This window comes from Chiroxiphia lanceolata, chromosome 27 (assembly GCF_009829145.1).
Source record: "Chiroxiphia lanceolata isolate bChiLan1 chromosome 27, bChiLan1.pri, whole genome shotgun sequence".
In the NCBI taxonomy this organism is placed as follows: domain Eukaryota; kingdom Metazoa; phylum Chordata; class Aves; order Passeriformes; family Pipridae; genus Chiroxiphia; species Chiroxiphia lanceolata.
Window position 1 is genome coordinate 1,431,630 of NC_045663.1, and position 27,710 is coordinate 1,459,339.

Consider the following 27,710-nt stretch of genomic DNA (forward strand, 5'->3'; position numbering starts at 1 on the left):
CAGACTCGCTGCTTAATCTACGAATAGCAACTAATTAAGTCTCCCCCTGCCCCCCGGGGCTGCTGCTCTCCTCGTTTTACAGGGGAGGTTAAATTACCTGTCAGGATTGGTGTCCGATCTGCTGCTTTGGTGGAAGCTCCTGAGTCATCCCCCTGTATTTTCTCTTCCCTCCTTTCCCTCTGTTTCCACTCTCAAAACGCTTCTCCCACATTTCTTTTCCTAATATGTTTGGTTGGGTTTTTTTTTGTGACCTTTGCAGGGCAAATCCCTCCGTCCAGAGCTGTCAGGAATCAACTTGAAAAACTGTGTCCTCGCTTGGGATTTATTCCTGAGGTGTGGCCAGAACTCAGATGTTGCAGCTCCCTCTGCTAAAGGCCCTTGAAAGTCGAGTAGTTTTTTCCCAAGACGCTCTTTTCCCAATTTTCAAACAAATGTTCCCTTTTCTTGTTGGGAAAACACCAGGAGTTCTTGATCATGAAAACCCCTGCACACCAGGCTGTGCTGCCTCGCTCTGTCTCCTGGCCAGATGTGGATAAACCCTTCTGGACACAGACAGCTCCTTTTTCTCCCCTGAGCCTCCTCTTCTCCAGGCTGAACAGCCCCAGCTCCCTCAGCCTCTCCTCACAGCACCTGTGCTTGAAGAATTGGTCTCAAAAAGCCCCCAGCCCCAATTCCAAGGGGGTGGAACCAAGGCAAAAGCCACGGGGTGGAAGCACTTGGGACTGGACAGACAATATCCTAAATTGGACAGACAATATCCTAAATTGGACAGACAGTATCCTAAATTGTAACCCCTGTACACAGCCAGGGCGTGAGTCTTGTAATTCACCTCACGCCTCAGAGGCAGGAATTAAAACCCTTTCTTTATCTCACCTCTAAAACTAAATTGCCTCGGAGTTTTTGGGTTTTTTTCCTGCGTTTTCTTTAGCCATCATCCTCTCTGGGGACACTCGCTGGATGGAACCCAAAACCCCACCTCAGAAACCCCTCCCCGGGCCCCCCCCAGCCCCGGGGTCGAGCTCGGCTCCCGCTGATCTAATTACCCCAATTTCCGAGCGCAGGATAATTAGCTTCCAGGAGGAGCGGGAGACGAGCAGGTCGATGGGAAGGATGCCGTGCCCTACTTCGAGCGGGGGTTTGGTGCAGCTGGAGTCCTTTTTTTTTGTCATTGGTGGCCTGGAAGGACACCGGGAGGACACGGGGCACGGGAGGGCTGCTGGCCCCAGAGCCGAGGTGGCCCCTGAGCTGCCGGCTTGCTGCCAGCTCGGCACAGCCGCCCACCTCCACCCTGCCAGGACCTGGCCACCCTTTCCCGTGGCTTCCCCCTCGCTCCGGTTCTCCCGGTGCCAACAATCCTCTGCGCTGGCATCTGCTGTCCTGGCACCCAGCAGAGCTCAGGATGCTCCTCAGTGACCCCAAACACGGGGACAGGGGCGGTGGTGGGGACACTCAGGACAAGGAATCACACCTGGCCCAGGGAATCTCCCTTCCAGGACAGCACAGAGCACGTGGGAGGTGAGAGGCCACAAGCAGAGCAGGAGCAGGGGTGTTTTCCTGCTTTCCCTCATGTTTGTGCTGCCAGGATGGAATTCTGGTAGGAATGGTGCTGGATTAGGAATGCTGCTGGATTAGGAATGCTGCTGGATTAGGAATGCTGCTGATTTAGGAATGCTGCTGATTTAGGAATGCTGCTGAATTAGGAATGCTGCTGGATTAGGAATGCTGCTGGATTAGGAATGCTGCTCCCACCACGGGCTGGGAAATTACCATTTTGCTGCGAGTTCTGAAGATCTGAACCCAGAGGGGAATTAATGGGCGGAATTATCCGGGATTAACAAAATCTCTCTCTCTCGGGAAGATTTCCTGTTAAAGTGACGCGGAAACGCTGAGGTTGGGAAAGCCCTCCAAGGCCATGGATCCACCCTGTGCCCAATGCCCACCTTGTCCCCCAGCCCAGAGCACTGAGTGCCACATCCAGGCCTTCCTCGGACACCTCCAGGGATGGGGACTCCAAACCTCCCTGGGCAAACAAATCCCTATGGAATGGCAAGATCCATTCCTGGCCTGGCTGCCTGTTGTCCTCAAGAGGTCAGGCCATGGGTGCAGCTCCAACCTCTCGACCAAAAATGTGTCTTTATCCCTGGCCTGACCTGTTCAGCCTCTGTTCCCAGCCCTTGGCTCAGCCAAGAGCATCTTGGATCCAATTTCTTTCCACCTCAAGATTTTGTGGTTATGATCCAGTCACGCCACGTCCTTTGATGGACACACGAAGCATTTTTATTCCTTCACTGCAAAGTGGGTGTTGTTCTCTCTCCTGGCTCTTCCCTGAGCCCTGTCCAGGGGTTTGGCATCCTGGAGGCGTGGGCACAGGGCCTGGGGAAAGGATTCTGGGGGGCAGAGTGTCCCAGGGGGCAGAGGATTTTGGGGGTTAGAGAGTTCCAGGGGGAGAGGCTTCTGGGGGGCAGAGGATTCCAGGGATTGGAGGATTCCAGGGGACAGAGGATTCCAGGGTTAGAGGGGCTTGGAGGGAAGAGGATTCCAGCAGACAGAGGATTCCAGGGTTTGGAAGGTTCCAGGGTTTAGAGGTTTTGGGGGATAGAGGGTCCCAGGAGACAGAGGATTCCAGGGGTTAGAGGGTTCCAGGAGTTAGAGGGGCTTGGAGGGAAGAGGGTTCCAAGGGACAGAGGATTCCAGGGGGTTGGAAGGTTCCAGGCTTTAGAGGGTTCTGAGGGACAGAGGGTTGGAGGGGACAGAGGATTCCAGGGATTGGAGGGTTCCAGGGGGGCAGAGGGTTCACTCCTGCCCAGTGAGGGCAGCCAAAGGTGGCATCAGCTCCTCTGGCCACAGGGACAACCCGTCAGGGCCGATGGCCAATGATCCCCTCCCCTTCCCAGCCCTTGCAGCCTCCCTTTTCCCGAGGCATTTTCCCATTTCCTAACAAAGTGTTCACGGTTTCTACCAGTTTTCCACTGGTACAAATGGCTTCATCAGGGATGGAACAACAAAGAGCCCTGATATCTGTGATATCCCTGATATCTGTGATACCCCTGATATCTGAGATATCCCTGATATCTGTGATATCCCTGAAATCTGTGATATCCCTGAAATCTGTGATATCCCTGATATCTGAGATATCCCTGATATCTATGATATCCCTGATATCTGTGATATCCCTGATATTTATGATATCCCTGATATCTGTGATATCCCTGATATCTGTGATACCCCTGATATCTGAGATATCCCTGAAATCTGTGATATCCCTGAAATCTGTGATATCCCTGATATCTGAGATATCCCTGATATCTATGATATCCCTGATATCTGTGATATCCCTATCTGTGATATCCCTGATATCTGTGATATCCCTGAAATCTGTGATATCCCTGATATCTGAGATATCCCTGATATCTGTGATATCCCTGATATTTATGATATCCCTGATATCTGTGATATCCCTGATATCTGTGATATCCCTATCTGTGATATCCCTGATATCTGTGATATCCCTGAAATCTGTGATATCCCTGATATCTGAGTTATCCCTATCTGTTATATCCCTGATATCTGTGATATCCCTGATATCTGTGATATCCCTGAAATCTGTGATATCCCTGATATCTGAGATATCTCTGAAGGAAGAGTCTGGACTAAGACTAAAGAACACAGTTTCTACAATCCCAGAATCCCAGGATGGCTCGGGCTGGAAAGACCTCAAAGCTCATCTCATCCCACCCCCCCCTGGGGTGGGCAGGGACACCTTCCACTATCCCAGCTTGCTCCAACCTGGCCTCGGACGCTTCCAGGGATCCAGGGGCGGCCACAGCTGCTCTGGGCAAACCCGCGCCAGGGCGGAATCCCTTCCCAACACCCCCATAATCCCACCCAACCCCTCCGGCGGTGGGTGGAGTGGAGCCCCCCGAGCCCCGCCGTGCCCGGCAGGTGGTGCAACCGAGCCGGCCCCGGGAATAAAGTCGGGAGAAGGAGCCGAAGGAATCGCGAGCGGGATGGGGCAGCGGGCGCGGGGAGGGAGCGCGTAGGGGCGGCAGCGGCGAGAGAGAACAAAGGAGCTCCGGGGCTGCGCCCACAACACACAAAAGCGACTCGCGGGGAGACGCTTCGCCTGCCGAGGGCTCGGCGGGGCACCACCTCATCCCGCCGCACCCTCCTTCCCTCCCTCCCATGCTGGAGGCGAGCGGGGATCGCGGGAGAAGCGCCGGGGCAGCGCCGGGGTGCGCGGGGGTCCCGCCGGCCCTGCCCGCCCCTGCCCCGCACGGAGCCCCCGCCGCGGGAGAGCCCGCAGAGATTCCGCAGGAAATTTAAAGAGCATCCGGATCCGGAGAAAAGACACACAGAGAGAGAGAGAGAGAAAGAAAGAGGAAGGGAGAAAAGAAATCCGAACGCGGAGAGAAAGAGAGACCCTGCAGGAGGGAGGACGGGAGAGACGCTGCGCCCGCCAGGGATGGGGTGAGAGCGGCGCTTCGTTGTTCTGGGCTTTGCTTTTTTCGGTGGCCATGGCCGCTGAGCTGCTTTTTAAGGCAGCGGCGAGAGAAATCGGAGGTTTAAACGGCTTTTTTTATTTTTTTTTTTATTTTTTTCCCCTCCCCCCCACGCTGCGGGCTTTTAAAGTTCAGCCCTTTTTATTTTACGGGTTAGAAAAGCCGGGGGGGGGGGCTGTGGGGGGGTGTGGGTCGCGAGTGGCCCCAACTTCTTTTAAATGAGCTCGCGTGTGGAAGGGGAGGCTCCGCTGATCCCTGCGCTGCTGTGGAATCCGGACTGGGAGGGCTGGAGCCGGGTGGTGCGTTCGCAAACTTTCCCAGAAGTTCAAAATGAGGGATTTTGTTTGGCTGTGCTGTGTGACTTTGGCACTCGGTGACACGGGTCCTGTCTGCATTTCCAGCCGGATGGATTTTCCAGCCGCTGGAAAATCCCCTGGTGATCCGGTTTACGATCCCTCCCCTCAGAATTTTCCAAGAGCGAAATAATGCTGCATGGATGGATGTGGCAGCGGATTTTGGCATGGAAATAGGAGCTTAGTCTGGTATTTAATTTATGTCCTAGTTGTGAGTCTCCACCGCGGAACTTTTTAGGACCTGACATGTTGTGAGTTCCTTGTGCAATAAAGTCTCCGGGGCCGCTTGAAAGCCCGGCGGGTCTGGAGGAATCCTGCCCGATGATTCCCTCCAAACCTTTGGGGGTTTGGCAGCGCAAGGGAAACAAATCCATTCTTGGGGACTTCGTTTTCCTTTCGTCGATTTTCCTCTCGGAATTTTATCCCCTCGGACAAAACGATTGAACAGTCAAAGGCTGATTTAAGGAGCAGGAGAGGCAGGAGTGAGGAATCAAAAGTGACAGTCGTGTGAGTCTGGCAGAAATCCTTTGAAGCTGGCAGAGCATGTGCTGATCCAGGTTAAATCACAGCGTCCCTATTTCCCTGCCACTTTTCCTGTGATCTCTGCAAAGTTACTGCAAAACTTCTGGAACTGCCGGGGAGGGTTTAACAAGCCCAGAGCTCGGAAGCAGAGCTTGAAGTTGGAGTTTGTGGGTGAATCCTCCTTGGATCTCCTGCAGGCACACCCAGGGGCTCTGGGATTTCTTTAGGGGGTTTCCAGCTCCCATGGAAAAAGGTTGGGATGCACCATCTGGGTCTGCTGTGTGATTATAGTGGTGGAGAAGCAGGACTGTTGCTAAGCCAGAGGTGACATTTCCATCCAGAATTCCACTCAGCTCTGGGGATAAAAGTGTGTTGGTCACACAGGGGTGCTGAGCAGCTCCCAGCAGCATTTCCATGACTCTGGACACTACAGAGGTTGGAAGCACGTCACCCCTCAGCTCACATCCAGGCAGCTGATCTCAGTTAACTCGGGTTTAAAGCAGGGATTCTGCTTTCGTCCTTCCACATGAAATTTCTTGGTAACGTTGTGCCTTGGGTGTGTTCTCCATGGATTCATCTGCACCCACTACGAGTATTGATGCACTGGCACTTGATGCAGGGGCAGTTGGGAATAACACCCAATCCTGAGGGAAGTGAATTTAGTGACACCCAACCGAGCCCTGGGTGGGCACGTGCTCACATTTCTGAGCCTCTGTGGGTATCGTGAATTATAAATACAAGGAGGTGCTGAGAGGACTGTAAAATATAAATGCAGGGAGATGCAACTTACTGGCTTCTAATTTACCCCCCTGTCACATTAATTCTCCCCTCTTACCTGCACTGTCCTCCACTGAGCTCTGCTGCACAGGCAGCTCGAGCTGGCCTTGCTTGTCCCAGAGGCTGCTCTTGGAGCCCTGGTTGTGTTTCTGGAGCCCTGGTTGTGCTCCTGGAACCCTGGTTGTGTTCCTGGAGCCCTGGTTGTGCTCCTGCAGCCCTGGTTGTGCTCCTGGAGCCCTGGTTGTGTTCCTGGAGCCCTGGTTGTGCTCCTGCAGCCCTGGTTGTGCTCCTGGAGCCCTGGTTGTGTTCCTGGAGCCCTGGTTGTGCTCTTGGAGCCCTGGTTGTGCTCTTGGAGCCCTGGTTGTGTTCCTACAGCCCTGGTTGTGCTTCTGCAGCCCTGGTTGTGTTCCTGGAGCCCTGGTTGTGTTCCTGCAGCCCTGACTGTGTTCCTGCAGCCCTGGTTGTGTTCCTGCAGCCCTGGTTATGCTCCTGCAGCCCTGGTTGTGCTCCTGCAGCCCTGGTTGTGCTCTTGGAGCCCTGGTTGTGCTCTTGGAGCCCTGGTTGTGTTTCTGGAGCCCTGGTTGTGCTCTTGGAGCCCTGGTTGTGCTCCTGGGGCCCTGGTTGTGCTCCTGGATCTCTAGTTGTGCTCCTGCAGCCCTGGTTGTGCTCCTGCAGCCCTGGTTGTGCTCCTGCAGCCCTGGTTGTGTTCCTGGGGCCCTGGTTGTGTTCCTGCAGCCCTGGTTGTGCTCCTGGAGCCCTGGTTGTGTTCCTGGGGCCCTGGTTGTGCTCCTGGAGCCCTGGCAAGGGCAGGGAGAAAACAGCAGCAGATCTTGGGGACTCCTCCCAGTGATCTGTGCCTGGAAGTGCTGTGGATCCTGGAGCAGAGACAGAACGTGCTGGAGTCACAGAGCATTCTGAAATGTTCTTGTGCCTCCACATCTCTGGTTCTAATTACTCCAGGACATGTTTTCTGGGATGTGTAAAGAATTACTGAGCTCCAGTCTGGCTCTGCTGGTTTGGTTGTTTGTTTGTTTTTTTTTTTAACTTTTAATTGCTGCACAGGCTTCCAGCAGTGGTCTGTGTGTCTCAAAAAGAGCTCCTGCAGCTTGGCAGCAGAAGGAACAGTCGTCCCAGGAAAAGGTGGATGCCCAGGTTGTGCTGGGGACACCCAGCAGCCAAGATGCTCCATAGGTAGGGACTGGTTTCCTAGGGAAAAGAAATCCCTCTCAGCTCTGTTGTGTCTTTAAATGACCTTGATCCCCCCTGTGTGTGTCTGTGCCTGACCTTGCTGGTCGCTGTTCCCTGAGCTGATCCAACGGGAACAGGCTCAGCCAGGGTTCCCTTTCTCTGCACCCGGGCCAGGAGGCAGCTGCTTTCCATTCCTGTGCTAAGCCCTGCTGGATGAGCTCCTGGGAACTGGGGGAGGAGGAAGGGAAAGCAGCCCCTGGGCAGCTCCTATTCCTGGAGCTGCACCACTGCACCTCCCCCGGGGTGCAGGGCTGGCCTCCCTCCATCCTGTCTGGACGCTGGGATGGTTTTGAACCACCCCTGCCTCTCCCCTGAGGTGCCAGTGACAGTGGGGCTGCAGCAAAGGGGACTCAAAAACCTCCCTGGTGTTAAGGAAAAAAAAAAAAAAAGGGCTGGGAATCCGCCCTCCCAAACTTTGTTCCCGAGGTGGTTTTGCAGTTTGAGTGTTCCCAGGTCCAAATCCTGAACATCCTGAGCTGGAAGGGACCCACAGAGATCATCAGTCCAGGTGCTGGCCCTGCACAGGAGTGGGGTGGGGACTGTCCAAGCCCACTCTGCACCCGTGTCTGTAGGTTCTGGCTCTGGAGAGAGGGGTAGAATTTTGGGGAGGAAGGCGGAGGGAAGGAGCTGAGGGTTGGCTCTCATTAGCCCACACTTCCCCAAACAGCCCTGACACACAGTCAGCAGCTCTTCAAGCTGCTGAGGGGAGATAAAAGGAAACAACGACAGACAGCCCTGGAGCAGGAGGAGGAGGAGGTGGAGGAGGAGGAGGAGGAGGAGGAGGAGGAGGAGGAGGAGGAGGAGTTGGGTTCTCAGGCCCTCTCTGTGCTCCAGTTCTGCCTTTGGGAGCTCTGTCTGTCCCAAACATGTGTGTCCCCCCGACCCACCCCGGCCAACCCCCCCCTCGGGCTGCCCTGGACGGTGCAGGGGGGGTTGGTTCTCCTAGGGATTGCCGGATTTTCCACAGGGACAGGCGGGCTCAGCTGACTCAGCGTGGCCCCGGGACGGCTGCCAGGGCTGGGCCACGTTTCTGCTCCCAGAGCCCTCCCAGAGCCCTCCCAGTGCCCTCCCAGTGCCTGCAGGAGCTGCAGGACCTTTGGGGAGGTTGTGCTGGGGGATGTGAAGCTCCCACCACAGCAGCTGGGAGATCCCAGGATTGCTGAGGTTGGAAAAGACCTCCCAAATCATCGAGTCCACCCTGTGCCCCATCCCCACCTTGTCCCCCAGCCCAGAGCACTGAGTGCCACATCCAGTCCTTCCTTGGGCACCTCCAGGGGTGGAGACTCCAAACCTCCCTGGGCAGCCCCTTCCAGTGCCTGAGCACCCTTTCCATGGAGAAATCCCTCCTGGATTCAGCCTGGGTCCAGCCTGACCCTCCCCTGGCACAGCTTGAGGCCGTTTCCCCTTCTCCTGTTGTTCCCTGGGAGCAGAGCCCGAGCCCCCCTTGGCTCCCCACTCCTGTCAGGGAGTTGTGGGGAGCACCAGGGATAAGAAAGACCCTCCCCTCCCACGCCTGGAAATGGGGCTCATCAGAAGACAACCTCATTTTTGGGTTTTGCTCCTCCTGGCTGCAGGTTCAGCCCAGCCCCAGTGCAGAAGGTTCCCAGGTGCCTGCACTCTGCACCCCCAAAACCCTTCCTTTGTCCCCGGGGCTGAGAACTGCTCTGATCCCCCCCCAAAAACAAGTGATTCTGCTGCTGTGGTTCTTTGGGATGGACTGCAGGGCATTTTTTGGGTTTTCAGATGGGGGGGGGGCACCGCAGGCTGCCAGAGGGTTTGAGGTGATTTTCCTCTGCATCCAAGAGCAGAGAGGCTCCTTCCCCTGACAGGGAAATGAATGTCCCTGCAAAGAGAAGCTGCAGAGAGTGAGAGGAGGTGCAGGCTGGGGAACAGCACGTGGACTTCCCAGAGATGCCCTTGACTGAACCCCATCCAGGAGCACCAAGGCAGGCACAGCTAATGAGGACCAAGTTCAGCCTCCCCAGCTGCTGCCTCGAGTAGTAAAAAGACTTTCTCCCGATTTCTATTCACTATTTGTGCCACTTGGAGTGCTTTGAACTCGGCCTCACCCCCCAAATCTCCCTCAAAACTCGTGCCTGGGTTCGAGTCCTGCGCCGTCGTGGCTCAGGAACTGAAAATAGGGCAGAAATTTGGATGTAAATTCGGGGAGTGATGGCTCTTTAAAAGCTTCCCCCTGCACAGCAAAACACCAGGTTTCTTCTCCCTGGTCCTGCAGCAGAGGGTGGGGGCAGGTGAGCAGGGTGTGGGGGGTAATTCAGTGAACTCGGTGGGCAGGTCACAGGCAGAGGAGAGAATTGCTGAGGACAAACAAATAAATACGTGGATCTCCGGGGGAAAACCCTCCAGACTGCACAGAAAAGCAGAGAACAGGGACAAAGCCTGAGTCCAAGTGCAGCCAGGAGGAGACTCTCACACCTGGAGCAGGAGCTGTTGAGCAAAGGCATTCCATTCTCCCAGATTTCCTCACGGGAGAGCTGCTCCATCCCTCTGATCACCTCGGGGCCTCCTCTGGGCTCGTCCCAACAGCTCCGTGTCCTTGCTGTGCTGGGTGGAGTCCCCCAGGTGGGGTGTCACCTGTCCCCCAGGTGGGGTGTCACCTGTCCCCCAGGTGGGGTGTCACCTGTCACCTGAGCAGGGCAGAGGGGCAGCATTCCCCCCCCCCCCTTCCCCTGGGAGGGAGGTGGCCCAGCCCTCCCCACGACTCGGTCTCTGCAGTGGCACCAGGTTATTTTGGAAGATGCCCGTGCAGGGAGCAGGAGGGCACCCAAGGACAGTGGGGGCATCCAGTGACATCCCTGCTCAGGCTGCAGTGGTGCTGGGCTCAGTCCTTGCCAGGCTCTGGCACCTCCCGTGCCCCCTGTTCCCCCCTCTGGGCAAAACGTGGTGCCGGTGCAGGGACTGAATCGGTGCCATCTGTCCCTCCTTGGCACAGGGGGGGCTTTCTCCGGGCTCCTGGCCGCGTCCCAGCCTGGCCAGGTCCCTCCCCCAGCCCCGGTGCCTCTGCCCTGCCCGTCTCTGCTCTGCTGAGACCGTAAATTAAGAGGACAAATAACGATTTGCTCTCCTGGCAATGGTGAAATAAGCAGCTATTCATGAAGAAATCAATTTGGAGGCTGCAGAGAGGGGAAATAATGTAAGAATAGAGGTGGAAATGAGAGCAGTGTGCAGTTTTACATCCTCTCCTAAACGACCACTGAGTCAGGCACTGGGAGCAAACGGGAAGCGACTGATCCATACCCTGTATCCGTGTGTCCTCCCCAAAACCCCTCTGGGACCTTCCTCCAGCTTCCCTGCAAGGAGAGGCCACAAGAGGAGGGTCTTTGCTCAGGCAGCATCCCGGAGCCGGGTGCTTTGCCGGTGTGTGGGAATGAGGGAATTAGTTAAACCATCCCCTCTTTTCCTTTTCAACTGCTTGGCTTCGCTGCCGCTGGAGCGTTAAGGGATATCCACCCGGGACGAGGCATTTTTAAGCTCTCAGGGGGGCCGTGGGATATTGAATTTTGCCCTTCCCTCCTCTGTGCTGGCCGGGATGAGACCTGGATCCCTTCCAGTTGCCACCAGGCACTTGCTGAGCGCTGTCGGTGCCTCGGCCAGATCTTTGTCCTTCCAGCCGTTTGCTTTTGGTTTTTCCTTAATTATCTGCGAAGGACAGCCCCGGGGGGGGTGGAGGGGATGGGATGTGAGTGGTTTTATTTACACGTGGCCTTTTCTTCGCCGCCGGGGCCGTATTGTTGCGGGGACTCCCAGCTGGGAGCAGGAAAAGAGGAGTCAGCGTTTCGGGAGATTCCAGCGCTGCTCTTAAAACGCGGGGCGGGGGGGGGAGAAGGGAGGGAGGGAGAAGAGGGTTGTAACGGGAGAGGGAACATGACAGCTCCAATCCCGGGCACTTCCAGGGCTATTTTTAAACGCTTTGTAGCGTTTTGGAGGGCGGGCGGGATGCAGGTGGGTGCTCCTCTTTGCTGACGGGTCTGGCTGTCACCTCCCGTGGTGTCCCTGTGCCGGGCATCCCTCCGTGTCCCTCTGTCCTTCCCTGCCTGAGCCACTCGGCTCCGGCAAACCCTGCTGAACTGACAGAGAGGGGGTTTAGATGGGATTTTGGGAAGGAATTCCTCCCTGTGAGGGTGGGGAGGGGCTGGGATGGATTTCCCAGAGAAGCTGTGGCTGCCCCATATCCCTGGAAGTGTCCCAGGCCAGGCTGGAGCAATCTGGGATAGTGGGAGGTGTCCCTGCCCGTGGCAGGGGGTGGGAATGGGATGATCTTCAAGGTCCCTTCCCACCCAAACCATTCTGGGATTCCAAAGTCATCCCATTTCCTGAACCAGCTCTGACTTCTCCGGGTTGTGCCCTGGGGTTTTCAGCTTTCCTGGGGTTTTCAGTTTTCCTGGGGTTTTCAGCTTTCCTGGCTTTCCTTCTCTCCGGGTTTTTCGTTGCTGCTGCTCTCTCCCTGCCCGGGGTTTGCTCTGCTCCACCACTCCCCTTCTGAGGGAGCTTTTGTTCCGGAGCCTTTGCCTCAACCTCGTCAGGATTGAAGGGCAGGTTTGCAGAACAGGATCCCGCACAAAGGAATTCTTGTACGAGCTGGATACAGTTTGTATCCTTTGATGGATTAAAAAAGAAAAAAAAAAATCCCCAAAAAAACAACAGAACAAACGAACCAAACAAAGGCTTTCACAGAATCACAGAACGGTTTGGGCTGGGAGGGCCTTAAAAATCATCTCGTTCCAACCTCCTGCCGGGGGATTCCTGGATTCTGTGGCTCTGGGTGCAGCCAGATGGGCAGGGAGCACAGGAATGGGATCTGGGAACAGCCCCTATGGATGGACAGGGAGAAGAGGAATAGGATCCAGGTACAACCCTTAGTGATGGGCAGGGAGCACAGGAATGGGATCCAGGTACAGCCCCTATGGATGGACAGGGAGAAGAGGAATAGGATCCAGGTACAGCCCCTATGGATGGGCAGGGAGCACAGGAATAGGATCCAGGTACAACCCCTGTGGATGGGCAGGGAGCACAGGGATAGGATCCAGGTACAACCCCTGTGGATGGGCAGGGAGCACAGGGATAGGATCCAGGTACAACCCCTACAGATGGAGAGTGAGCACAGGGATAGGATCCAGGTACAGCCCCTATGGATGGAGAGTGAGCACAGGAATGGGATCCAGGTACAGCCCCTATGGATGGAGAGTGAGCACAGGGATAGGATCCAGGTACACCCCTATGGATAGAGAGTGAGCACAGGAATAGGATCCAGGTACAGCCCCTATGGATGGACACTGAGCACAGGAATAGCTGCCCTGCACAAGGGCTGATCTCTGAGGGGGTTCCCATCCTGCAGCAGCACCACGTATGCATGGCTGGAATCACTGGAGCCTTCCAGGCTCCTCCATGGCCTTCTCCCAACAGCTGGGGCCTGCTGCCAAAGGGATTCACTCCAGTGGCACAGCTCACCCAGCCATCTCCCATGACAGGGGAAAAAACCTCTACCTGTTCAGTGCTGAGGAACCATCACAGATCCCAAGCCCTGTGAATGTGGGACCTCATTCAGTGCTGAGGAATCATCACAGATCCCAAGCCCTGTGAATGTGGGATGGACAAAGCCCCTGGATGGTTGAACTCCGTGTCTGTTCCGGGACATCAATAACAGCTGAACTTTTCCCTCGCTAGGAAATGAATCCCTGTGGAGGCAACACCAAAAAGGAGCCTCAGACCCTCTAGGAGACACCTGAGGAGGAGCTGTTGGAGGAGAGACACAAACTAACTCCACGGGCCTGTAGTCCCTTACCCTTACTAACAAATGTCAACAACTAGGTAACTGCTGTTCTTCCCTCCCTCTGTTCTTTCCCTCACTAGCCCAGGATTTGGGATTTAAGGTGCACAAACATTATTTTTTTCCCTGATTTGTGGGTCCTGTGTGTGAAAGGATGAGGAAAATTCAGTATCTGCTAGTGGAGCCTGGAAAATCTGAATTTCTTCTGAAAGCAGAGTGGGTAAAACCAGGCAGGGAGGATGTGGAGAAGGGGCTGGGTGAGACCTTCTTGCCCTCACGAGGTTGAGCTCCTTTGTTCTGCTCAGGGGTTTGTGGCTCCACAGCCCAGGCAGGGTTTGGTTCAGGTTTTGGTTCAGGTTTTGGTTCAGGTTTTGGTTCAGGTTTTGGTTCAGGTTTTGGTTCAGGGTTTGGTTCAGGGTTTGGTTCAAGGTTTGGTTCAAGGTTTGGTTCAGGGCTTGGTTCAGGGTTTGGTTCAGGGTTTGGTTCAGGATTTGGTTCAGGATTTGGTTCAAGGTTTGGTTCAGGCTTTAGTTCAGGGTTTGGTTCAGGGCTTGGTTCAGGGTTTAGTTCAGGTTTTGGTTCAGGTTTTGGATCAGGGTTTGGTTCAGGGTTTGGTTCAGGTTTGGTTCAGGGTTTTAGTTCAAGATTTAGTTCAGGATTTGGTTCACGGTTTGGTTCAGGTTTAGTTCAGGGCTTGGTTCAGGATTTGTTTCAGGATTTGTTTCAAGGTTTGGTTCAGGGTTTTGGTTCAGGGTTTGGTGCAGGGCTTTCCCTGCAGCAGCTGCACATTGGGGAGGGTGAAGTGTTTCCTTCAGTTCCTGCAGGGACTTGCTTTAATCCCGGGATGTGACCCCCTGGCTGCAGGATGTGCTTCCCAAGCGTGAGTCAAGGGAGGAAGAGCTGTGCTGAGGGGAAGGGTTTTCTTTGTGCTCACGTCCCAAACACATCCTCCATCCACCCATCCACCCATCCATCCATTTCCCTGGAGCTCCAGCTTGGAGATATCCTGCAGCCAGAGAAATCCTGTTCCTGGGGAAGCACCGAGGTGATGAGTGGTGGTGAAAGAAAGCTTCAGGTCAGGGCTGAAAATAATATGACCTCTAATCATAACCCTGCCCCAGGGGCTGTGCTGGGAAGGACCATCAGCTGGGCCCTAAATATGAGATTGAGGGGGGGCTATTTGTGCTTTTAACTCCCAATTTTCACGTGCCTGTCCCCAGGTGAACGTGGATATAAAACCCACTGATCCCAAGGCAGAGCCTGGGATTGCTGGAACACCCAGGCTGTGGCCTCTGGGAGGGTCTCAGGTCTGCAGGGCAGGAGAAGCTCCAGGGGAAGGTACAAATCTGTACCTGGGGGAGCTCTGTTACTGTGCCAAGGGTGTTTTCCCAGCCCAAGGTCAGTGGTGTGTCCTCACACTGCCTGGATGGGGGGGAGGAGGAGGAGGAGGAGGCAGAGACAGCCACGGGCTCTTCCTGTGCAGAGCCATCCCCCAGCTTCTAAAACTGGGCTTCAGAGGAGTGCCAAGGATGTGGAGAGCTCAGAGAAAACCAGAGGTCTTGGGAAAACAACTCAGAGCTTGGGTCACGACTGCTGGAGTAAGAGGGGTCACTCGATGACACCGGTGTGGGCAGTGGGGAGCTGCTGGTCACTGCCCAGAGGGGCAGGGGTGGGCTGGGGGGGAGACACTCTGTCCTTGGCACCCCAGGGACATGAGGAAGGGCAGGAGCTGTGCCCAGGAACATGGGGAAGAGCAGAAGTTGTGCCCAGGACATGGGGAAGAGCAGGAGTTGTGCCCAGGACATGGGGAAGAGCAGAAGTTGTGCCCAGGACATGGGGAAGGGGAACAGCAGGAGTTGTGCCCAGGAATACAGGGAAGGGGAAGGGCAGGAGTTGTGCCCAGGAACACAGGGAAGGGGAACATCAGGAGTTGTGCCCAGGATACAGGGAAGGGGAAGGGCAGGAGCTGTGCCCAGGAACATAGAGAAGAGCAGGAGTTGTGCCCAGGACATGGAGAAGGGGAACAGCAGGAGTTGTGCCCAGGAATACAGGGAAGGGGAAGGGCAGGAGTTGTGCCCAGGAACACGAGGAAGAGCAGGAGCTGTGCCCAGGACACAGGGAAAGGAAAGGGCAGGAGCTGTGCCCAGGAACATGGGGAAGAGCAGGAGCTGTGCCCAGGACACAGGGAAGGGGAAGGGCAGGAGTTGTGCCCAGGAACACGGGGAAGAGCAGGAGTTGTGCCCAGGACATGGGGAAGGGAAAGAGCAGGAAACAGCTGCACTTCCCCCCTCTCTGAGCTTCCCCCTGCCCTGAGCCAGCCCTGCCCTCCTGTCTTGCAGGGAGCAGCCAATCTTCAGCACCAGGGCCCACGTTTTCCAGATCGACCCGGCCACCAAACGGAACTGGATCCCTGCCAGCAAACACGCCCTGACCGTCTCCTACTTCTACGATGCCACGCGCAACGTGTACCGGATCATCAGCGTGGGGGGCACCAAGGTGGGGGCACAGAGGGCTCTCCCCCACCCAGAACCTCTCCTGCTGCCCGTGGGGTTGGGGTGGGGTCGGTGTTGGCGCTTTGGCACCTTCCCATGGTCAGGTGAAGCCTCGTTTCCTCCTCGTTTGGAGGCAGAACCGGAATCTGCGCTGGTGGAAAATGTGCCCTGGGGTCTGGGGTTGTCACACCCTGGGGTCTGGTGTTGTCACACCCCCCCCCCCCACCCATTCCAACCCCAAGTGTTTTCCAAGAGCCTTTATCCTGTGCTGAACCCGCCCCCTGCACGTACAGAGAGAGGTCGAAGAAGCCTCGGAGGTTCAGTCACCTCCACAAAACACGAGTTACTCTCCCTAAACTGTTCCTGGTGGGCACCGTCCTGCCTCCTTCTCGAAGCCCTGTGATGGCACAGACTCTTCCCAGGCTTTTTTGCTGCTCCCCTGCCCGGCACAGAGGGTTTCATAACACCTAGTCCAGAGAGAGAGTTTCGTAATACCCAGTCCTGAGTGGTGGTGAAGCCTTTTTTTCCTCCTCCCCCCCTTACTTGCCATGAAAATGGAGAACAGCAGAAAGCTGTTGAGGCCCCAGAGACGTGCTGTCTCTTATCATCTTTTCCAGCAATGGAGGAAGCTGCTGATACTGAGGCTTCTTTTTTTTTTTTTTTATCATCCTTTTTCTCAGTAGAAGAGATGATTAAGATTCCTTCGTGTCACGTCGCCGGGCTTAGAAAGACCTTTTGGTCGCCAAAAGCCTGAACCTGAAGTGTTGTTTTGCAGATGAAAAGGCAGAGATTTCTCCCCCTGATTCCCAGAGTTCACAGGGATCGTGGTGATCTCAGTGAGTGGCATGGAGAGGGCTTGGAATGGGATGATCTTTAAGGTCCCTTCCGACCCAAACTGCCCCGTGATCCCGTGATTCCACCATCCAACCCCACACCACCCACCTGGAGCGTTCCCTGACTTGCCACTGCCTCTCTTCCCCAGGCAATCATCAACAGCACCATCACCCCCAACATGACCTTCACCAAGACATCCCAGAAATTCGGGCAATGGGCCGACAGCCGAGCCAACACCGTGTACGGGCTGGGCTTCGCCTCGGAGCAGCACCTCTCCCAGGTAGGAGCAGCACCTCTCCCAGGTAGGAGCAGCACCTCTCCCAGGTAGGAGCAGCACCCTGCAAGGGCTCTGGAACCCCTGGAAGGCTCTGGAACCCTGCAGCCTCTGGAAAAAAAAAAAAAAACACCAAAGTTTTTTTGGTTTTGGCTTTGGGAACCTCGGTTAAATCCCCTCCCCGCTGCGCTGAAACCTGTGGATGCAAAGATGTTAAAAAGAGCTTTAAATTAATATTTGCAGTTCGAGCACCACTGATTAAATCTTCAGGCCCCGTTTCTGGCGTTGCTGTTTGGCTGAGCCCACAGCCCTGAGTGCCAGAATCACGGGCAGGAAGGGGCTCTTCCCTGGATTTAACTGTTAAAGACAAACTGAGGAGCAAGTTGACTGAGGTAACCCAGGCACCAGCTGGAGTTTGGTGCCCGTTTTGACTTTTCCCTTCCCCTCCTCCAGTTTGCAGAGAAGTTCCAGGAGGTGAAGGAAGCAGCTCGTTTGGCCAGGGAGAAGTCCCAGGATAAGACAGAGCTGACCAACCCTGCCCTGAGCATCACATCTCACCAGGTAATGCTGGGAAAGAGGCAGGAGGGGAGAAAACACTCCCTGTGCTGATCTCCTCCTGCTCTCATCCCCTTCTCCCCAAAAACTCTGTGCCCACCCCCAGGCTGGGCAGTGCTTTTGGTGGCCCCTGAGTAGGTTAATTAATGAGTGTTTTAATGGAGCTGTTGGGAAGGTTCAACCTCCTCCCTCTTGGCCAGTTAAACCATTCTAAAAATAAATAAATAAAATAAAATTAAAATAAAATAAATAAAAATAAAATTAAATGAAAATAAATAAAAAGAAAATTAAATCAAAATAAAATAAAATAAAATAAAGTAAAATAAAAATAAATAAAAATAAAATAAAATGAAAATAAAAATAAATAAAAATAAAATTAAATAAAAATAAAATAAAATAAAATAAAAATGAAATTAAATAAAAATAAAATATAAAATAAATAAAATAAAATAAAAATAAAATAAAAATAAAGAAAATAAAATTAAATAAAAATAAAATAAAAAATAAAATAAAGAAAATAAAATGAAATGAAAATAAAATAAAAAATAAAATAAAGAAAATAAAATTAAATAAAAATAAAATAAAAATAAAATAAAGAAAATAAAATGAAATGAAAATAAAATAAAAAATAAAATAAAGAAAATAAAGAAAATAAAATGAAATAAAAATATAAAATAAAATAAAGAAAATAAAATTAAATAAAAATAAAATAAAAAATAAAAAAAAATTAAAATAAAAAAATAAACTGTGCTGCTTTTCCCCAGGGAGAAGGAGCTCAATGGGGGTGGGGAAGGGGCCCCTCCCAAGGAGGTCACTCCAGAGGTGGCTCTGCACTCCCCAGAGCTCCTGGCAGCAGGAGGGGAGCAGAGGGATGGAGGGAGGACAGGGTGTTCCCTGGGCTGGGCACAGATGGAGTGGCAGCAGCAGAGGAGGAGGAGTGTGAACAATACCTTGGCCTGCAGGGAAAGCAGGGGGAGGTGGAGGCACACACTGGAAATGTTCTGTGGGGAGCAAAGATGGGGAAAATCTGCCCAAATCTTGGCTCCTGCTCACTCCAAGCCCCGTCCTGTGGGGTGGCAAGGGGAGAAGGGAGAAGAGTATTCGCAGCAGAACCAAAGTTTTGGGGTTTTTCACCCGAGACAGAGGTTCCTGGGCAGCTGCAGCCTCCACCTCCCAGAGATATTCCAGAGATATTCCCTCTTCTCCTGCTCACTGCAGGCAGAACTCCTCGGGTGCCAGAGCAGGACACGTTCCCTGGGCTGTGCAGGCAGCAGGGATGGGGGAGGTCAGAGAGGGAAGGTCAGGCTGGGAGCAGGGAACTGGCCCAGGGCTCTGTTCCTTCCTCTGCCCTGACTCAGCAGGGCTAAAACCGCCCCAGTGTGACCCCACACTCCCTGTTCCTGCTCCCCCTGCTCCCCTCTGGGTGGGAGAGCTCAGCCAGGGCCCTGCCTGCAGCCATCCCACAGCCATCCCACAGCCATCCCACAGCCAGGGGGTGACAGGGACACTGGGTGACAGGGTGACAGGGTGACAGTGTCCCCTGCCCTGTGGACACACAGATCCTGCCCTGCATTCCCAGCCTTCCCCATCCCTTCTCCTACTTTCCCGCTGCTCATTCCCACCCTCTGCATTAGCAGAGCCTCAAACATGAGCTTCATCCTTGAATAATTGATGGTGTTTCTGTTTGCAAGTGAGCAGGGAGCGGATCTGTCTCCTGGAATTAAATCAGGCCTCCCTCATTTTCCACGCCTGCACCACTTTCCTTCTGCTTCACGTTTGTTTTTTTTCCAGGGCTGGGGAATTCCCAGAATAGCAGCTTTTCTTCTGTCCTTTGGTACCTTTTAGGCCAATCCCCATCCCATTTAGCACCCCCATCACAGGGTACATTGCTGTGGGTAATGTAAGAGACACGACAGTGGGGGGGGGAATCTCCAGCTCTCACCAGTTTTGGTTGGCACAAAACACCAGAATAAGAAACTTCTGCCCCTTCTGTGCCTCAGTTTCTGGTGTGTGCAGGAATAGGGAGCACAGGGAAGGATAGACTTTGATGCAGGGACTGTTCCTTCTCCCCCACCTTTGGAAAATGGGTGCCAGAGTCACCTGAGCAGAGTTTCTCTCCCTGGGAACCACCATCCCAGTGGTGCCTGAATTCCAGGAGCAGGAGCTGGGCTTGGCACTGAACCCAGTCAGGGGTTCAGGACTGCACTGGCAGGTCTGTGTTGGGAGTTTAAGCTTTCCCCCTGCTCTGAGAAACAGCAAGAAAAGCCTCTTAAGAATTCAGCAAAGCCCTGAAAAGGGCAGTTTGAGCAGCTGAGAGCTGGGCAGGGCTGTGGGACTCGGGTGAGGGGCTGTGGCACTGCTGGCATTTCTCAGCTGAGGGCCAGAGAATTCCAGACATCAGGGCAGGAGGGAGGAATAGCTGGGAGTCCACCTGCACTGGGATCTGCTGTGTGCAAGCTCTGACCCCCCCCTGCACTGGGATCACAGCCCCAGCAGAGTGTGGAGACAGGGATGGGGAGGATGTGGCAGCTGCTGGAAGAGCACAGCACCAACCAAGAGAGAGCCCTGTGCCCACAGAGCTTCCAAAATCATCACTGCTCCATGGCTGGGGCTGCTGGGCCACACCTGAGGGGCTTTGCCCCCTCCTTGTGCAGACAAACACAGCTCTCCCTGAGTTAGGGCAGAGCCAGGTTTGCCCCAGCAGGGCAGGGACTGAGAACTCGCCCCGTGGAAAGCTCTTATAAGAATAAGAGAAGACTCAGGCTGGGAATAAATTTGCAGAGCCCTTGTGTGGCCACGTGGCCACAACCACCCCCTTCTTCATCCCCCAGGTACTTCCCAGCCCCATCATCAGCTCCAACGGGCCAGGAGAGGACAAACTGTTCCGGAGCCAAAGTGCTGACGTGGAGATCACGACGGAGAAGGAGCGGCTGAAGAAGATGCTCTCGGAAGGGTGAGGCTGCCACAGGAGCTCCCTGCTCCTGACCCCAATTCCAGCAGGATTTGGTGCACTTCTCTGTCACCCCGAGCACTTGGGACCCCACACTCCTGCTGAGCAGTGCCCTGTGCCCGCTGATCCAACGCTCTTTCCCGGCAGGAAGTTATTCCAGCTTGGAATAATGTGCTGCTCAGGCAGCGTGGGAAGGAGGAGGCTCCGTGCCCGCAGCAGTGGGGATGACTTGGTGCCAGTTATCTACAGATCAGTAGTTTGTGATACCAGAAGATGTTCACACTTCTCCAGCTGGCCCAGGGCTACATTTGTGTTAACTCCCCTGATGATTCCAGCAAAGTCCCTGCTGCTTCCTCTCTTTGTCTGTTCAAAAGGCTTTGGGCTGGATTCTGCCCTGTGGCTCCTGTCAAGCTCCCAGCTGAACACTTAAAGAGTATTTTTAAATCAAAAGCAAGTCTCCTTTGCTGCCTTCTCCCTGAGTCTGGGCTGGTAGGGTTTTATTCAAAGCAAAAACTCAGATCCAATAAGGATTCTTAAAGTGGATTCACAGTCTCACAATGCAAAGCCCCTTTTGTGGCAGCTCCATCTCCCCCACCCCGTTAATCTCACAGTGTGGTCTCTTGCAGTTTCAAAGTCAAATATCACCCAGGGACAAAGGGAAGAGGGGCAGGTTCAGGGCTGGAAGGAGAGCTTAAATTTGGGAAGTGATGTGAGGGCTGAGTGGGAACCTGTGGAGCCTCTGAGCACTTCCAGGAGCATCGTTTGGGCACGGGAGGGGTGTAAAGGAGCCTCCCCTGCTGTCCTGGGCTCACCCCCTGCCCTCTCCCACAGCTCTGTGAGCGAGGTGCAGTGGGAGGCCGAGTTCTTCAGCCTCCAGGACAACAACAACAAGCTGGTGGCTGCTCTGCACGAGGCCAATGCCAACGTGGACCAGTGGAAGAAGCAGCTCACGGCGTACCAGGAGGAGACGGAGACGCTGCGGCAGCGGGTGAGCCCGGGGAACCCCACCCCATCCCACCTCATCCCATCCCACCCCACCCCATCCCACCCCACCCCATCCCACCCCATCCCATCCCACCCCACCCCATCCCACCCCATCCCATCCCACCCCATCCCATCCCATCCCGTCCCATTCCGTCCCAACCCATCCCACCCCACCCCACTCCACCCCACCCCATCCCATCCCATCCCATCCCATCCCATCCCACCCATCCCATCCCATCCCATCCCATCCCATCCCATCCCATCCCATCCCATCCCATCCCACCCCACCCCACTCCATCCCACCCCATCCCATCCCATCCCATCCCGTCCCAACCCATCCCATCCCATCCCATCCCACTCCATCCCATCCCACCCCATCCCATCCCATCCCACCCCACCCCACCCCATCCCATCCCACCCCATCCCATCCCATCCCACCCCATCCCACCCCATCCCATCCCATCCCACTCCATCCCATCCCATCCCATCCCACTCCATCCCATCCCATCCCATCCCACCCCACTCCATCCCATCCCATCCCATCCCAGGGCCCCTGGCCCCACTCTCCCATGTGGGCTGGAAATCCAGGATGCTGCATGAGCCTGGCAGGGTGAAATGTGCTGAGGAATAAGGCTGGGGAGCTCTGGATGAGCTCTGGACGAGCTCCCCTGCTCTGCACAGGGACTCTGCACAGAGTCCCTGGGAGGGAAGGGAGGAAACCAGAGCACAAAGTCACAGAATTTCAGCCTCCCTTCGTGTTTTCTGGAGGGAGTTCCCAGCTCCCAGCCAGACCAAGGCCTGTGCCCTCCTCCCACACCCAGCCAGGCATCAGGGCAGGATGGAAATCCAGGGTGCTGCACCAGCCTGGCAAGGAAAACACATTGAGGAATAAGGCTGGGGAGCTCTGGACGAGCTCTGGAGGAGCTCCCCTGCTCTGCACAGGGGGTGTGCTGAGCCCCCGGGGCTGAAGGGAGGAAACCAGAGCACAAAGTCACAGAATTTCATCCTCCCTTCATGTTTTCTGGAAGTAGTTCCCAGCTCCCAGCCAGACCAAGGGCTGTGCCCCCCCTTCCCTCCCACCAAGCCAGGCACCAGGGCAAGCTCTGGCTGCTGACAGGAAGGCTGAGGGTTGCTCTGGCTGCTATAATTAGCTCCAATCCGAGCTGCAACATCATGAAACCCGGGTGGTGCAGCACAAACAGAGCCTTGTTCCCTTGGAATAACGGGATCCTTTGACCTCCAGGATGTCAGAGAGGTCACGGGCCAGCTGAGGAGGCAGAGGGGTGACAGTCACACGGTGGGAAGGGGGTGGGTTTGCTGGGAGGGAGGAACCACGGAGCACTTGGAAAAGGCTCTTAGGACAGCTGGGAAAGGGCTCTGGAGCCCTGGAGGAGGCGTGGAGCCATTTCTCTTGGAGATGGCTCCTTTGAAAGGCAGCAGGGATTTACAGCAATTAGCAGCTGTAAATTGATGGCTGTGGTGTGGCCAGCCTGTGCAGGCAACAGCCATTCCCCAGGATCTGCTGTGCCTGGAGCTCATCCCCAGGGCTGGAGCCGGGCAGGAAAAGAGCTGCACGGAACAGATTTGTCTCCCCTGCAGCAGGAGCCTGCCCCGAGTGTAGCAGAGGCCTCGTGTGGGTGTCTGTGTGTGTGGGTTTGTGATGGGCTGGCTCTTCCCTGCTCTGTGCACGCTGTTCTCTGGCTGTTCCCACAGCTGGGAACCAGGAGGGAGGATTTTGGGAGCTTTGGGTGAGGGGCAGCAGCCTCTCAGTGAGACACCTAAATCATTGTCCCTAAATCGGAGCATTTTGGGACCAGAGCTCACTGCTGACCCAATCCTGCTGCCCCTGCTCCTGGGAACAGCAGGATCCAAGCCCTGCCTGTGTGAGGGTCCCCATCACTGGAGGGGATGTTTGCAGAGCCCCAGCAAGAGCTGCTGCAGCCCTTCCTGACGAGCTTTAAAAAATGAATCCTCCTCCTGAACAATCCAAGCCACCCAGCTGAATTTTTCGGGGCTGGGGAACATCCCTGGGCAAACCCCCCTGGCCCTGCTGGGGCTGAGCTGCAGTGACTCCCTTGGAAATCTGTGCCCAGGGGTGCAAAATGGAGCCATCCCCCCGTGTGTTTTACTGGAAGCACAGCAGGGCAAAGCAGAGACAGAGCCCCTGAACTTTTTTTGCCACGAGAAGTGCCCGAAAAACTTGTTTTCCGTGCCCGATCCAGGCAGAGCAGGGGGAAGGTTTTCCCAACAGCCCCGGGAGCTGCTGCCCTGCTGTCACCCCGGGTGGGCTGGCAGGGAAGCCAGACCCTGGCTGTGGGCTCTGGGGGAGCCAAAACATTCCTGAGGGAGCCTTCCCTGCCTGGCAGGTGGCGGAGCTGGAGTCGCAGGGGACTCACGACTCCTCCAGCGACAACAACAAGGAGGAGCTGAGCCAAACCCTGGAGGAGCTGGAGCTGCTCATCAAGGCTAAGGATGAGGTGAGGCTGTGACACCCCAAGCCCGGGGCTGGGGGGGTCTGTCAGTCTGTCAGTCTGTCAGTCACTGCTGGTTTGGGGTCAGAGGCCCCCCGGGCTGGTTCCCTCTCCAGGGAAGCAAAGGGAGAGGGAGAGGGAAGTGCTGGGAGCTTCCCAGTGTGTCCATAGCCTGGAGTGGGAGGCTCAGAGCTCTCTTACCCCTTCCCCTCTCAGCCCTCTGCAGTGACAATTAGCCTCTGGTGTAGTAATTGTCTCCAGCTCTCGCTGCATTTAAATGAATGAGTGATTTAAAGCCGGGTTTTAACTCCAGAGGCTGAGGAGGAGAGGTGTGAGGAGGATCCCTGTGATTCACACCCCGTGGGCTGTCTGCTGGCCTTGCTTCAGCAGGGAGGAGGGGATGGAGCCCTGGGATTGAGGAGGGAAGGTGGTTTGGGCTCCCTGATCCTCGCTCAGAACACATTTGTCCCTCCTTCCCGGGCCTGCTCGGGCTGGAGGAAAAATGCTGGAGCAAAGGTGTGCACGGGATTTTCCACCCAACAGCTCATCCCTGTCCCCAGGAGCCCGGGATGTGCCCTGATATGTGGGAGCAGGGATGCAGGGAGCACTGAGCTCTGCTGGCACTCAGATTTAGGGACCGAGGGCTCTGAGGGAGGCAGCAGGGGATGGGAATTTGGAGCTGCCTGGGGTTATGGGATCCTTGGAACCAGGGCTGGGGGGTGTGGTGGGAGCTGCTCCCGCTGGGAGAGGGGTGGATCTGACGTGTTGCTCCCCCTCCTCGTGTTCCAGGAGATCCAGATGCTGAAGAGCCAGAAGTGTGGCCGCTGGGAAGCAGAGGGGGAGAGGGAGGAGACGCTGCAGAAGCTGCAGGTGAAGGTGGCAGATCTGGGGCACCCCTGCTCTCACAGCACAGGGATCCATCCCCACTGCTACCATCCAGAGCTGCCATGCCTCTGGGTGCTGGGAACAGCTCCCTGCCCTTGTCCCTGCCTCCTTCCACCCTCGGGGATGTGACACGGGGCACAGTGAGCTGGCAACAGCAATCCCACCCTTCACACACCCTCCTTCAGCACTTCCAGCAGCCCCTGACACGGGGGCTGGGGCAGAACTGTGATGTCCTGTCCCCCCTCCATGCCCTGAAGCCCTTCAGGGCTGCTGGGACAGGGAGCAGAGCTCTGGCACAGCCTGGCTGGCAGGAGGGAGCCGAGCTGCTCCTCAGCCCCGGGCACGGGCACAGATGGAGCAGGATCTGGGGCACTGCCTGTGTTTATCTCTGAGGTCCAGAGCCCCTGCACGGGCTCTGTCTCGTGGCAAAACTGTCTCCAGACATCCCCATCAGGCCTGGGGATGATCCAGGTGAGCTGCAGCTCCAGACCTTTGCACCTTGGAGCCACCTGAAGAGCAACCTAAAGTACTGAACTCGCGGCGTTTTTAGGAAAGTAAATACAGCTGAGCAGTGGTGGGTTAATTAAAACCTGAGACACTGAGTTCACTGCAGAAACGTCTCACACCACTGTAGAAACGCTCCTGTTCAGCAGCAGCTCCTGCATTTTTCTGGGGAGCAGGATAAACTCAGAGAAATAAAACAGGAGGTGAGGGCTGAACCCTCAGGACAGCGAGCGAGTCTCCAGGCACGTCCATTGTGGGTTCTGAAAGGCGGATGGAGGAGGAAAAATTCCGGGCTCATAAAACCCAGAAAAAAAAGCTTTCCCAATTCCTGTGAGGTTTCAGGACATTTGAAGCTGGGCAGGTGCCTGGCTGCTCCCAGATGTGCTCCCTGGGATGCTGCAAGCCAGGAGAGGGAGATGGGGGGTGGGATATTGAGGAAGGATATTGAGGTGCTGGAGCAGGTCCAGAGGAGAGCAACGAGGCTGGGGAAGGGACTGGAGCACAAGTGCTGGGAGGAGAGGCTGAGGGAGCTGGGGCTGTTCAGCCTGGAGAAGAGGAGGCTCAGGGGAGACCTCCTCACTCTCTCCAACTCCCTGACAGGAGGGGGGAGCCAGGGGGGGTTGGTCTCTTTTCCCAGGCAACCATCAGCAAGACAAGAGGGCTCGGTCTGAAGCTGTGCCAGGGGAGGTTTAGGTTGGAGATTAGGAAGAATTTCTTTGCAGAGAGGGTGATCAGCCATTGGAATGGGCTGCCCAGGGAAGTGGGAGATTCTCCATCCCTGGAGGTGTTTAAGAAGAGACTGGATGTGGCATCAGTGCCACGGGCTGGGAACCACAGCGGGGTTGGATCAGGGGTTGGATTGATGATCTCAGAGGTCCCTCCCAACCCAGCTGATTCCCTGATTCTATGATTCTGTGATTCTATGATTCTGTGATTCTGTGATTGGGGTTGAGGCTGTTTTGGGGAGACAGGGGGGTGTGGGCAGGGCGGAGCAGCCCCCTCCCCGTGCCCACCCCTCCCCGTGTGCCCCTGGCAGGAGCTGGAGGCCCGGAACGCTGAGCTGGAGCAGCGGCTGCACTTGGCCGAGCAGAGCCTGGCAGAGACCCTGGCAGAGAGGGAGAAGATGCAGAGCGAGGTGACCAAGGTGGCCGAGATCATGGACGTGAAGATCTTCGAGCTCAGCGAGATCCGGCAGGGACTGGCCAAGCTGGTGGAGAGCAACTGAGGGAGGGGAGCCCTGCCCTGGCAGAGGGGGCACCCCGGGCTGCCACTGCTCCCCCCCAGAGCGACCACAGCCACCCCACAGCCTCGAGGCCTCCTTGGGCAGGATTTGCCACCGTACCAGCAGCTGCCTGGGCAGCGTGGGGACCGGCCAGCCCGCCCAGTGCCCGCCCAGTGCCCGCCCAGCACCCGGGCACGGAGGAGCTGAGCTCCCCGGGGAGCACCCAAAGTCCCAGCCAGACCTTCTCTGGACCCTGCCCTGGCTGTGGCACGGCCCAGAGGTGGCAGCTGTGCCCTCCTGCTGCCCTCCCTCACTGTGTCCCTGGGGGTTTTTACACTTTTCTAAGGGGGAAGGGGCTGAGCAACCTTTGTGGTTTGGTTTTTGTTGGTTTGTTTTTTTTTTTTCTTCCCAGTAGTTTTTTAGGAAACCACTTGCCTTTTGCAAGTAAGCTGCCTGTTTCCCCACCTAGGGAGGGAGGAGAGGTTCAAGCACACCCGGGACGAGTCTCTCCTTTTCTTCTTCTTCTTCTTCCCCAGCCCAAAGTCCTTCCAACAGGATCCAGTAACTCTGCTCACTGTCGGGAGCATCCCGACGTACCCGAGCCCCCCCTGCAGAGAAGGGGCCTTTTTCCTGACCCTGTGTCCTTCCCACTGTTCACTCATCCTCCAGAGGAAAAAAAACCTGCGGGTTTTAAAGCCTTTATTAGCTTAACGCAGTGGGATTTAACGACTCGTTAAAACTTTCAGCTGAGCAGAGCAGAGGCTTCAACGGGACATCCCTCGGGGCACGGCCACCAAGCTGCTGGATTGGCACCTCCCCGGGCCTCTGAGGGCTGCAGTTAATTGAAATTAAATGGAGCAAGCCACAGTTGCTCTTGGTTTCTATTTTTTTTTTTGTTGCCTTTTATATCGGGAAACAGCCCCCAGAGCCGTTCCTGTTCTCCTTGGGAAGGGGACGGGTCCCGGCTTGCCCTGGTTTAAGGAGAGCAGGAGTTTAAGGAGAGCAGGAGGCGTTTGGAGCAGCTGGGTCTGTGCCCTGGGGGGCCCGTGGGAAGCCTGGGAGTTCTCCTGGATGTTGTCTGGTGGCAGGAATTGAGTAATGCCCTCGGGATCCCAGGGAAAGCTGGACTGTGTGTCCCCCCCGGCAGGCTGTGAGTCCTGAGCAGAGTCCCTGTGGCTCTGCCTGGGACCTTCCAGGGGTGTGGATGGGTTTGGGTGGTTTTTTGGAGGGTTTTTTTTTGGCTTTTTTTGCTGCTGTAAATCAGGCAGAGAGCAGCAATCTTGGGAATGTTCCCCGTGGGGATGGGGAGCTGCTCTGCCTCTGCTCCCCCTCACCCACTGACCACGGAGGAA

At 55.5% G+C, this 27,710-nt stretch overlaps 1 protein-coding gene across 3 annotated transcripts; it reads left to right on the forward strand.

The window, feature by feature from the left end:
* The first annotated feature begins 4,096 nt into the window (after positions 1–4,096).
* Positions 4,097–27,230, forward strand: HOMER3 (homer scaffold protein 3). 3 transcript variants are annotated; one of them, XM_032712001.1, is made up of 10 exons: positions 4,097–4,467; positions 13,085–13,228; positions 15,527–15,683; positions 16,662–16,793; positions 17,241–17,348; positions 20,174–20,295; positions 21,124–21,280; positions 23,643–23,753; positions 24,537–24,617; positions 26,173–27,230. In XM_032712001.1, the coding sequence occupies exons 2-10, from the start codon at positions 13,215–13,217 to the stop codon at positions 26,359–26,361; spliced, it is 1,071 nt and encodes a 356-aa protein (XP_032567892.1). In that variant the 5' UTR covers positions 4,097–4,467; positions 13,085–13,214; the 3' UTR covers positions 26,362–27,230. The 3 variants fall into 3 exon arrangements, with proteins under 3 accessions (XP_032567892.1, XP_032567894.1, XP_032567891.1); XM_032712003.1 differs by lacking the exon at positions 13,085–13,228 and having other exon boundaries at positions 4,238–4,467; XM_032712000.1 differs by lacking the exon at positions 4,097–4,467 and having other exon boundaries at positions 12,988–13,228.
* The last annotated feature ends 480 nt before the right edge of the window (positions 27,231–27,710 follow it).